The following is a 12,833-nucleotide window of genomic DNA, read 5'->3' as shown; positions in this document are numbered from 1 at the left end:
TTCACTTTAAAGTTAGTTAGGGTCCATGGGCTTCTGGGAAGACACCGTAGGAGGATTCCAGCAGTGGGTCAATCCCAGAAAACATCCCACAAGCTTTATCGAAATCATACAGGCTTAAGGTAAGTAAATACCCAAACCAACACAGTACCTCAACACAGAAAAAGAGTTGCAGCAGGAAGACTTCAGGATCCTTAGTGAAAAACCCAGTCGATGGATTCCTTTGTCATGAAGACGGAAGACAGGAGAAGTGATTTTTCCAGCAGGGATCAATGGAGAAAGCTCCAGGCAAGACCTTCTTTGCGGTTGGATGCGACTCTGGTTTTGGCGCCCTTATCAGGAGCCAGATATCGCCGGTAAAATTCTCATCATTTGCAAGGTCCAGCACTCTGATGAGGGGACTTTTAGGACTCAAATCTCATCTCTGGAGTTGCAGCAGGATGCCATTGAGGTTTCAGCTCGATTCGGAATTCGGAAGACGTACACCGCACAATGGCTCGAGGGGTATTGCAGCTCTGCAAGGTTGCAGCACTTCATCTTCCTCTTCGGGTTCGGTTCCGGTGGTCGACTTTGTCAGCCGCTTCCAGGTTCGGAGTATTTATCAGGAACTAGAGCACAACTTCTGCATTCTCTCCCTGCATTTTACAGCAAGGGCCAGCATGGCTGTCCAATCAGGACAGCCAGCCCCTCACTGGGAGTTGTTCCCTTTCAGGCAAGTAAGGGCTGCAGAGCTTTGGACGACTCCTTCACTTTGTTCCTTTCCAAACACTCTGGAGCCTGGGCAGGGAATCCACAGGATTCACACCCAAAACAAAACCCCCACCGAGGTCGTTCCCGCCTAGAATGGCAGGGGAAGTCCTCAGAAACAGCAAGCACACAATAAATGGCAAAAAAAGAAGCAGCCCACAATTTTAGAAAAATGGTGGCCCTTCTGTGCATTACCGAGGCTCAATTAACAGCCTGCGAGTAATAAAGACTAAAACTTGTTAAGGTAAAACCACTGCCACCAGCCTTTCATGTAAAACTTGCAATTGTAACAAAATATTTTGAGATAAGTGTTCGGGAGATGTATCATTTTTGTGCTTCATGCCCTTTCCTAGTGAGACTGCCAGCACTTTTTTGTTTGACTTCTGGACCTTTTTCTTTCAATCCTGAATGAGTGGAGCCTTTTTCCCCTCATTCATTCTTCTAGTGGGATCTGTCTTTTGGAATGCTATTCTTTGTATTCTACCTGTACTATGGAGTTTGTCTGCTCCATAGCCCTTAAAGGTATCTATGTTTTACTACTGCAGCACACAGCTCCTTATGGGCAGTGTTGCCGGGGATCCTTAGGGTCCTCCTTTAAGATTCTTTTCATATATCCTCAAGTAACTACAGTTCTTAAAGGATAGAGATATACTTAGTATCCCTCCCAAAATTCTATAGTCTGAGAAACTGGCACACGACCTTCAGTGGAGTGCCAAAGGGATACCTAGTATCCCACTTCTCTCTGCTCCTGTGATGCTTTTAGTCAGATAGACCATCACCTAGTTATGGCTGGTGGCAGCGGACATGTTCTACCAACTATTGTGTGTTTGTTGTACCGCAAGCTATGTCCATAGACTTGGTAGTGCACAATAGGGGCACCGACGTACCAACTTGGGGGTCTCCCTTCTTTTTTCGCCATTACTAGTGTGGTTGTTCTTGGTTAGCCCTTCTTCTACCATTCTGGGCGGGGGAGGTCTTGCCTTAGGCGGGAACCAGTAGAGTATGGAAAGGCAGGAAGTGGGGGAGGAGGTTTCCACCCCCCACCCCCTGTCCTTTGTCTGCTAGAGTGCATAAATAGGTCCAGCCCCCACAGGGGGCGGGGGGTCTGGCTGTTCTTATTGGACAGCCAAACGCCCCTTTCTGTAAAATAGTGAGAGATTGCAGAGGAGTGTGTGCTGGAACTGTTTAAAAGGGGAGGCTTCTAGAGTGAAAGGCAAGTCAACCACAGGGAACAGAATCGCCTGCAGACCCTTTGCAAAACCGTGAAGCGACCACTGCTGCCTTCACCCTGTTTTCTATTAGACAGAGGAGCTCCAAAGAGGACGTCTCCTTCCCTTTAGCTGGTGGGAACAACCAGCCCCAAGACGAACTTTGAAACAAGCCATCTCCCGAGATCCTAGGGGCTGCCAGAGCTGCGTAACGCCAATACAAGGAGACCTGCTGCCCATTTCGAGTGCATCGCCGTGGAAAGGCCAAATCTGTCCAAATCTTTGCTGAACCTGTAAGGACCCGCCAGAGAACCGATCTAACTCACCCAGGCCCCCTCACTAGAGTGTTGGACTGCAGGAAGCAAAGAAGATTGACCGGACGATCACTGTCCTTTGTTGGTGCTGTTGAAAAGGTGCCAAAACTGCAGAGTAAACCAAAAAGTTGCCAAAAGTCATGCCACAGGTCCTCCCTCGAGATTGCTGCTGAGAGACGTCCATTGAACTGCCTTTTGTCATCAGATCAAGGAATCCTGAGGTCAGGTCAGCATTGGAGTGCACGTAGGTGTTCAGGGCAAGCCCGCCCCTCTTACCTCCGACCAAAGCCGCTGCTCGTTTCCCATTAACAAGTCAGTTTAAAGGCCTCCTTTTGTTAGTTGTTAACTTGCTGCAGCAATAACTCTAGACACTGGAAGAAATCCACTGGAACTCTTTGTATTCACTGTTGGTCAAGACTTCAAGCCCTCTCCGAACTGCCTTTAGCTAGGGTTGCGTTTTTCTTAAGACTTGCTAGGCAAAGAAACCGTCTCTAGAACCTTGAACTAAGCTCATGTTGCACTGAACTAATCATTTTGCTCCCTTTAAGTGACTTTACTGTATGTGTTTGCAGAGAAAATGCATTACTGTATAAACCGTTGAAAACCGCATGAGTGCGCAAGAACCAATAATACAATAACATTGTAATTTTTACCTTTCTAACATTGCTACAAATGTAACCTCGAACAAACACAAAAGTGAAAGTACCCTTTGAAGTGTATCAAGTGATTATAAGTATTCTAGTGTAAACGTATTTAAGGTGATTCTGGTGTAAATATAATAAATATATACTTTTTATATAACTATATGTGTAAGTGCTTCTTTGTTGCACCCGATTCAGTGTACTTACCTACAGCTCACATCATCCTCTTATGATAAGCCTTACTGCTCTGCCACTCTATTATGGTCCTGAACTAGTACAGACTGATACTAAGATTTGGGGATTGTAAGGAAGACATGGTATCACAAGTATGACACCAATTTCAAAACCTTTATTAGATTTGTGAGGTTTGGAAAAACTCCTACTTTGCCCTATAGCTATGATGGGAATAGTCTCTACCATCAAATAATAAAGAAAACACAGTCCTAGTCAGTCTCTGTCAAATCAAAAGGGCCTATATTAACAAAACCTAATGCCTGCCCTATCTATCTCATACAAAAAGTGTGTAAAGGGGAATATGTATGCAAAGAAGTCGATGTTATAACAAAGAATCAAGATGGCTGAGTCAGCTCTCCTTCCCACGTTGGACAGCACGGAATAAAGCACCCCCCCCCCCCCCGCCCCAATAGGCAGGATGACGCACTCAGGTTATTAAGAAGCAGTTCAAAACGTGGTTTGAGGCCCGCTTGGCCTTAAACGTTAAAGTCACTGGTTTTCCAGTTTACCAAAGTTCTTTCACAGTTCAACAAAAAAGTTCTTTCACAGTTCAACAATCACAACACTTGCAGAGGTCCCCATCCCCAAGTTTTATTCACATTAGCTAGGGGTTCCTTCCCCCTAACTTATTTCACATTCCAGGTCTCCCTCAGTCGCGCTCAGACCTTCCACCGATGTCATAGACTTTCAAATATGCAAGGCCTTTACTATGGACCTCCGCAGGACCACTTCGACTTTCACTTCCACTCTCCTTTTGTGTTATTCGCCCGAGCGTCTTAGTAGTTCTGTACCAGAAGAAAAAAGTTCAAATATTTCTCTTCAAGCATTCACCATTTCACTTCCCCTTTTGCAGTGTTTAATCTTGACCATTATGCTTTTCAGAGTTCATTCGCTTTGTGGCTTCAATTCAGTAGTCCAGGTTAATACCACAGGCTTGGCCTCGTCTCTCCAACTCTGTCTTTCACCCGGGAGGGTCACTGGCGTCCTTGAAACACAATGCAGTCTTCTGGTCTCTCCTGGTTTTCCTGAGGCAACCTCCTACAGGGAACTTCAGGGTTTCCCAAATCTTCTGGTCCTTCTCGTGTTCCACCTTGCTTCAATTCTCATCTCAGTCGGGCTCGGACCTCTCCTTTAGCTTTTCCTACGGGTCTCCCTCAGTTGGGCTCGTACCCTCTCGTTTTGCTCAAACCTTTTTTTTTTTTTTAAATGTCTGTGGACTTCAATTTCAACAATGTAGTTTTCTTATTTGGCTCCCACTTCACTGGCTCCCCTTAATGGCATTCAGGCGATTTTGGTAGCTGCAGAGGGTCTTAAGAGGATGTCTCTGAGGTCAGGGCCTCACCACCTGCCCCTCAAAGGCCTGGGCTTTCCTGTTTTGCCGAGGGGAGGAGTTCTGGTGTGGGCACTGCCAGGTAACCCCCAGCTGCCCCTGGTTTGGCTCCCTGAAGTTAGAACTCCCTCACCACACTGCAGCTTCCCCTGTACTCACAGGCCCAGCAATTAGGCAGCTCAGATTCGCTCATGCAGGCCTCTGTGCACCATCCAGCATCCACCAGCTCGCTCCAAGTGTGTGTGTGTTCAACCTTTTATACTTTCTGGGAGAGGTAACAGGTTTCAGGTGGAAATGATTGTAAAAAGGGAGTCCTGACCTTGCCTGGCCTCACTACCGGGACAAAATGGGACAAAATGGTGACTGCCCATATGAATCCCTGGTGCATTGGTTTCTACGGGTAATCTTCATAGCTTCCCGTCACCTCTTTTTCGTCCCAGTGTTTTGGTAAATGGGATTTCTAGAGTGTAAGTAGGAAGTGTGAGAGTTGTAGTTTTTTCGAGAGGTGATAAAAATATTGTCAGTGGAAAGGTAACTATTTTATTGTTGGGAGATAGAGGATGTGTTTGTTCTCCTAGGCCTCCTTTTGATGTGGTTACCTGTTGAATTTGGAGAGAGGACCAACGGGACAAGACTTACAGCAACCTATAAAAGGTGGAGGAAGTTCTGGGTAGGGGTGTGTTGTGAAGAGGGGGATACCGCCTCTTGCCATCAGATGTCTCACCCCCACTCCCAGAGGACACCCTCACCCAGGTGATCCTCCTGCACTTGTCCACACCCAGGGTCTGGATCCAAAGGCAATGGCCGTGCCCTGGCCACCTGAGAACTACTCTCTCCGCCTTTGGCAGGCATCATAATGAACTGGTGAGCCGATCCATACATGTTAAGAGATTGAGCACTTACGACTTCAAAGTTCTGGACGAAGGCTCTTTCACTGGCACATATTACTAATGCTAAATATCCACTCTACAGACAAATCAGAGCTGCTGCTGAATAAGTACTTTTGTGAATGAAAGTCATTGAAGCCATCACCTTAGGGGCTTTGCTTAGTATAATTAGTCCATATCAAACAAGTTGTGGGTTCAAATTATGTTATCAGCAGGGAGGGTTCAAAGCCAACTGCACACTTCACATCCATGTCAATTGGAACAGAGGACATTGGTGGATCGTGCATTGGGTCCAAACACCCCTTCTCGTACCAACAGTGCAGGCTATACTCGCACAATACGACTAGCAAACAGAAGCATAATATACCACAGGGCAATTCAGAATCCTGTCTGCTCCAGCCACAATTTCACAGAAGCACTCCATGAATTAACTTAAAAAGGGAACTCATGTACTCAGTTTGCTTCAAATACTGCTCTACTCCTTCAGCCACCATCAATCACTCCCTTTTATCACACACCCCTCTCAAGCTAGACAAGACTAACCTCAGTAAAGGCTTCAAAGAGCGGTAGGTTAAGCCACTTCAGGTATGCCATGGACTTGACGCAGCGAGCCACATCACTCGGGATCATTTCGGGCACCTTTGGAAGCAGATCAGATGCCATCTTCTGATATACTTGGGCCTGCTGGAAATTCAGCTGTCCTTAAAAACGGCAGAAAGCAGGAATTGCTTTAACTGAAGTGACTAACATTTAAACTTTTACATCTGCACGTTCGGAAAGACAACAGGGGGTGTGAGAGAAGGCAGAGGGGGGGGGGAGCAAGTGAGAACCTAAGAGGACAGAAAGAGGGGGGTCATACACCCAAGGAGGACAGAACAGGGGCCTGCACACAGGGGATAGAGAGCAGGGGGCATGCACACAGAGGGGACAGAGAAGGGGGACGTGCACACAGAGGGGACAGAGAAGGGGGACGTGCACACAGAGGGGACAGAGAAGAAGGGGTGCGCAAGTATGAAAGTGTTTGTCAAGTAAAAACAAGTCACTACACTGAAGTAGCAAATCCCTGAATTCAAACAATAAATGATGAAAAGAAAAACTGAAATAAAGTGTTCTGCATGTTGTTAATGTTGTTGTATTTAATGATACCAAAGGGTACAATAGGGTAACTCTCCTCAAAGGAGCACTGCACCAGTCAAGGGACCAGGCAATGCCAGCTAAAAGGCTACAAAATACATATTTTATGACAGATGTCCAAGTCATTTAGGAGACGATTAAAAAGCTATGTAATAAAGGAAAATCCTACTATAGTTCATCTTCTGACACACTGTGTTTTACTCAGTGAACTTTAATATAACATTGCCAAACATTCTAAAATATATTTTTTTAAAAATCAAATGTCTGCAACTGAAATCTCAATTGAGCCATTATAAAGCAGTTAACTTCCTACAATGAATCAAATGGGAATCAGGCTTGGCATGCTAGAAGACTTGAATGCTTATCTTATTGAAGCCGCATTACAGACGGCATGATGTTTCCCTTCAATAGCATTGTGAGCCCGACCAGATATCCACCTTCCACCTTAAACAACGGTAGCCCCTCCTCTCCAGACACTCTCAAAGTTAATGCTTGTAAACAAGACTGGATAACAGTACTTGTTCAAAGGGAAAGTAAGATAAAGAATCTTGTAATTCCTACCCTATTTGAATAACCTATTTTCACAATACAATATACATTACGACGTTGCTCTCTAGCCCTCAATTTACAGCACAATTTAAGAACAGGGAAAGGTGTGTGTTGCTGGGTTCGCGGCTGAACCAGGACTAGGAATTAGAAGTCAGTATATCAGCCACTCGGATTTAATGAACTGCAGATTCATGCAGTGAATGCGGTGCAGCAGTTTCATTACACACGCATATGTTCATGCCGTTCTTTGCCTCTTCTAATTACCAAATGCATATGCAACATCCAATAGAACGGCAGTGCTGAGCTCCATATGCCGCTGAACAAGATGGTAGGAGAGTGCTCGGAGTAGGGGGACAGAGCGTCTTTTCTGGGCAGCCAGAGCCAGCAAAACCCTCCGCGTTTCATCAGGTGAGAAGTGCTCTGCATATTCCAGTGCCTGCAAGAAAGGGGAGACGACAATGGTACACTACACAGACTTTTGGGATTTGGCCTGCATTGATGTCTGGGGGAAAATACTGCTGTGTGGGAGAACAGCATGCAATACATACTACATTTAGTCATCAGATTCTAGCATCCCTGAGCCAGAGTAATAGCGGAGTACTGCCTAAGCAAAGAATTTCCAGTTTAGTTATTTGAATCTTGGTCTGTCCTTAAATAGATTCATTTAGCAAGATAAGCCATTTCCAGCAAGTTGTAAACTCAAACAATTTGAAAAGAAATAACTTCGACCTGCAGGATAAGCCAGGTTAGTCTTTATCGAAACAATGACCAGTTAGAAAATCCATGCCATGTTCTTTCAAAGAATGGTGATGAAATGAAAAGAAGATGTGAGCAATGTAATTATGACGTTGCAGTAGTGCAGAGAATGGTATGCGTCTTTTTGACTACTATGTAGAAAATAATTAAAAAAAACACACAGATGAATACATACCTGCAGCTTTTAAAAGCCGATATATTTTTGTATATTTATGGCTTCTCAAGTTTTGTTTTTTATTTGCCCCATCATACCTTTTTTAATTAATGCACTTCATGGACGTGAAGGGCACATACATAGCCCTGCTAAGAGGGAAGATTCTCTTATACAAATATACATGTATTATTATTTGCACAAAGAAAGGTAGATGCATACTTATTTCACTAACCAACCCACATAGTAATTCTTAATACTTCAGAGGTGATTACTTCAGTAGTAGTTGTTTGGGGGCTACAATTGTTAGAGTTTAACGCTAATAACAGTTCTACCGTATTATCGGTACACCGCGCACTCGCGTTGCTTTACAGATAAACAGGACTTGTATATAGTTGCCAAAAACACATCAGAGAAAGTCTTTTGGAAGGAAAAAGGTTGGTTATACACACAGTAGCAACGCTTAATGGTCTACGGATACTTTTCAGAGCTTCTAATGCTTTTCAAGTCCAATCACCAACTATACGAAAAGTCAATGTAGGAGTGGAGCCAAGGTTTTACGAAGTAGCAGAATAAGCAAAGTTCTTCAGGATACTGTCACTAGAAAGAAATGCTCAGCAATACAACACAAGTTAAGAGGGGCCCTGCAAAGGAATCCCTAAAAGGACACAAGATGACAAGCCTGGTCCAGAGGTATGGGTGGACAACCAAATACCTATTCACGCACTGAAGTCACAGTGGAGTGACTCTTCTGCTCAAGGTAAGTTCTACCTTTAGCCCCACAGTATCTTAGGTCAGAAGTAAGTTCGGCTGGATTCTCTCCTGTGCAGAAACAATGGACCGGTCTCCGGATTCCTCGGTTATGGCGACTAGAGGACAGACTCTGAAGGGGATGTCACAGTCGCAGTCGCGAGAGAGGACCCCCAGCAAGGATTTCTTCTGTCTCCTGTTTCAGTCAGCGGTTTTGGCGCCTTGTTATCAACGCCAAACAAAAGGACGGTTATGGCCTGGTGTTAGGTACGTTTTTCTAAAGTCCAACTGGTTTGGGATTTCACAAGACTTCTCTTGGTATTCAGGACCAAACTCTTAACATAGGCCTGTACCACACAAGTTGGTAGAGTGGCTGAGCTGAGAGCTGTGGAGTAGTACAATTAAATCAGATCACAGAGGTATCAAAGTAAACACTCAAAGTTATATTCAAATATATGTATTTATACATCCACACAAGGTACACAAGTAAATCTAAAATGCAGCAACTATTACTAACACTAAATGTGAAATGGAATAAAGTAATAGAACAATAATGTAGGTGAGTAACGTATTCTATGCTTTACATATCCAGCACAAAGAGTTACATCAGTTAAGGTCAGTATCAGCACTTCCAAACACCCCCGTTGCAAAATTGAGATGGGAGGGAAAGTTGAGCAGAACACAGCTAGCAACTATTAACAAGTACACTATACCAGAGGAATATAGGCAGTCTTTTTCCTAGCAATAAAAGTGTACACAATAAAAACCTCTGGAGGAAGCAGCATTGCCAAAGCCAATAGGATCAGAAGATGGATCTTTGGGAAACCAGGACAGCCAAAGTCAAATGGACAGTTCCAGTTCTGATGAAGATCTTCAGAGGAAAGGTTAGTTAACCAGTCAGTGGTTCTTGAAAAAACACAGGAGCTCAAGGGAAGCCTACCTGATAGTGGACAAGCTTGAAGTCCTACACAGAAAAATGGAGTTCAACTCTCACTTTAAGAAAACAGCACTTCCAAAGTCAGGAAGCACCGAAAAAGCACAAGGTAATTACGACCAAAGCCCCACACTACCTTGAAAGTGATGAAGAAATTGTAGCTGGCTTCCTTCTAGGAGCCAACATTGCAGACCACTGCTCCTTGGACGTGGTGACAAAAGGGTGGACCTCTGGCGGGCTTCTGCTGCAGCACTCTGGAGAAGGGGTCGGCAGCAATGGATTCAGGTCACTCCAGCAGCTCTTAGTGGTTTAAGTGCCTTTTTCTAAGCGCCAAGAAGAAACTACTGTCGCCGGTTGGATTGTCTTCGATTACTCGATCCTGAACTCTGGTGAGGGGACTTCAATCCTGCCTCTGGAGGTCCACACGGATGCCTGCAAAGTTTCAGCCAGGTTTGATCTTCGGAAGACGATGCACTCGATAATGGTCCAGGTACCCCAGGTATAGAGCTTCTGCAGCCCAGGAAAGATGCAACAAGTAGGTGGATGGCCCAAAATGAAGGTCTTGAGGCTAGTTGGTCCCACCAGCCAAAGGGAAGGAGCCGTCCTCTTTGGAGCTCCTCTGTTGATTAGAAACACGGTCAGGACAAGAGTGGTCATTTCACAGACACTGGAAGGGTCTGCAAGCGTCTCTGGTCATCAGCTTCGGTTCTTATGTTCTAGTGGTCAACTTGCCCTCTGCCTCAGGAACCTCACCTTTTATTCAGTTTACCCACTCACCCCTTTGCAAACTCTCTCAACATTTTACAGAAATGGGTGGGTCGCTGTCCAATCATGACAGCTAGCCCCCCTAGTGGGAACTGGTTCAATTCTGGTACTCTAGCAGACAAAGGGCAGGGGAGTGCTAAACACCTCCCTGGCTTCCTGTCTTCACAGACACACTGGAGCCTAGGCAGGGACACCCAAGTGTTCCTGCCAAAGACATTCGAAATTCCCCCTGCAGAGTGGTAGAAGAAGGGCTAACAAATAACCACGATAGAAAAGGCAAAAAAAAAAAAAGGAGCAACCATGTTAGAACATAGGTGACCCTATTGTGCATAAGCGAGGCTGTGAATACAGTCTGCGGTTGAAAATAGCACTATAGTTGGTTGTACACGTCCACTGCCACCAGCCATAACTACAGGGTTGTGTATGTGAATGGAGAGTCACAGGAGCAGAGAGAAAGGGATACTAGGTATCCGCTAAGCACTCCACATAAGTTGGTTTGTGCTTATCTCTCATAGTATAACGTTTTGGGAGGGCCACAAAGTATCCCTCTATCCTGGGGAACAGTAGTTCCAGGATAGTGAAAGAATCTCAAAGGAGGACCCAAGGTGTCCCCAGCAACACTGCATATAGGGTGCTACGGGCTGCAAAAGTTAAACACTGATGCCTTAAAAGAGATCTGGAGGAGAGCAGACTCCATAGAAAGGTAAAACACCGAACAAAGTTCCAAAGATCGAACCCATAAGAATGAATGAGAGGAAGAAAGACCCCCCTTATTCAGGCTAGAAGAAAAAGGTCCAGAAGTCCAGCAAAATGTGCAGGGGCTCTCTCTAGGAGAGGGGATGAAGCATAAAACTGATATATCTCCATAACAGGCATTGACTCGGGATGCCTTACAACTAATCTCTTTTGTTGCGAGTAACAGTGAATCCAGTGCCTCTTTCTATAAAGCAGTGTTCATTGAATTGCCTAAGCTAGGCAAAGCTATTGATGAAAATCCCTCTCTAACCTTGAGAACAGTATTTCTACAAAATAAGTCAAGAGAAAGCAAAAAGGGAAGGCCCAAGTGCAACCCAGCAACACTGCACATAAAGTGCTGTGTGCTGCAATACCTAAATTTAGATGCCCAAAAAGTCATAGGAAAGGATATATAGTCCGAAAATGGGTGCCATGTTATTTTTTTTTTACAGGAATTCTGCCCAAGTACTTTACTTCCCCCTGAAACACCCCTTTCCCTGCACAAATCCCCCTCCCCAGGTCCCTCCCCACCTGTTAAGCACCCCCCCAATCCCCAATGTAATTGGATATTCTGTTTAAGTAAAGAACTTTGACAGAATTCCTGTTGAAAAAAATAACTGCATACCAGCAAACACAATTACACCCATAAAAAGAGTAAAAGAAAGGGTGAGTGGGGAATAAGGTTCCCACTAACTTAGGAACATGGAAAAAGAATCCACAAGTCCAGCAAAAAGTGCTTGGGGTCTCACAGTGGAGGGAGATTTGGCATAAAAAATGATCATCAAAACAAATAAAAAGGAAGAAAAGAATATATGTCAGGCAAAGAGATAATGTGAAACCATACCAAAAAACGAAGGCAAACCAATAGTTTGAATGTTCATACTCCAGTATTCTGAAAATGTTCTCTGAACGAAAATAGATAATTACTTTGTAATATATTATACATTTTATTTGCAATCGAACTGTTACAGGCGTACAGACGAAACAAGGAGGCGGCAGGGGTCCTTGTTTGCCGTTTCTGCAAAAGGAGGTGGAGGTTGTATGGTAGTCCCAAAAGGTGGGGAAACCAGTTGGGCCAGACAGGATTCCTGCAGACCTGTTTAAGGAAGAACTAACAATATGGGTCCCGGTCAAAAGTTTTTAAAAGTCATGCTCGTTATGAGGACAATACTGGACTCTTGGAGGACCCCTGCGATTATCCCGATATATAAAAAGAGGGAAAGGGACAATCCTCTAAACTATCGCCCCATTTCCCCATTAGGCATCACAGGGAAGATATTTGCAAAGGCTCTTCCAAACAACCTCCACAGTAGATTGTGATGGTTTGCTTCGCCATCTACAAGCAAGCTTCCGAGCACAGGGGATCAGGGGTTCCGTCTGTATTTGATTGCCCAAAAGCATCTGGTGTGTGTCTACAACTAAATTCTATGCAGTCTTTGATGATTTATGAACTGCATTTCAGTGTCCCGAGGAAAATGCTATGGGATATATTAGTGTCCAAGAACATTTCTGAGGCACTATTAATGCCAATTCAGTCATTATACTCCGAGAACTCGGCCAAAGTAGGTTGGAGCTTAGTGGGAGACAACTGCCTGGACCGAAGTGTTCGGCAAGGATGCGTTTTAGCTCCATTATTATTTTGCATCTACAATAACACTCAAAGAACTAAACCAGCATAATTTTAATTTTCCAAGGATGGGA

The 12,833-nt window shown here is 44.6% G+C and overlaps 1 protein-coding gene across 3 annotated transcripts in view; it reads right to left on the bottom strand.

Annotated features, from left to right (window-relative positions):
* Positions 1-12,833, bottom strand: part of TBRG4 (transforming growth factor beta regulator 4) — a 282,366-nt gene that overhangs the window by 181,231 nt on the left and 88,302 nt on the right. For all 3 annotated transcript variants that reach the window (XM_069645809.1, XM_069645808.1, XM_069645807.1), the window contains exons 4-5: positions 7,306-7,477; positions 5,902-6,059 (exon numbers count right to left, since the gene is read on the bottom strand). In XM_069645809.1, coding sequence (XP_069501910.1) covers positions 5,902-6,059; positions 7,306-7,477 — 330 coding nt within the window. The remainder of the gene's footprint in view (positions 1-5,901; positions 6,060-7,305; positions 7,478-12,833) is intronic.

This window comes from Ambystoma mexicanum, chromosome 2p (genome assembly GCF_040938575.1).
Source record: "Ambystoma mexicanum isolate Mex_15411 chromosome 2p, UKY_AmexF1_1, whole genome shotgun sequence".
Classification (NCBI taxonomy): domain Eukaryota; kingdom Metazoa; phylum Chordata; class Amphibia; order Caudata; family Ambystomatidae; genus Ambystoma; species Ambystoma mexicanum.
This window is presented reverse-complemented; position numbering and strand designations above follow the sequence as displayed.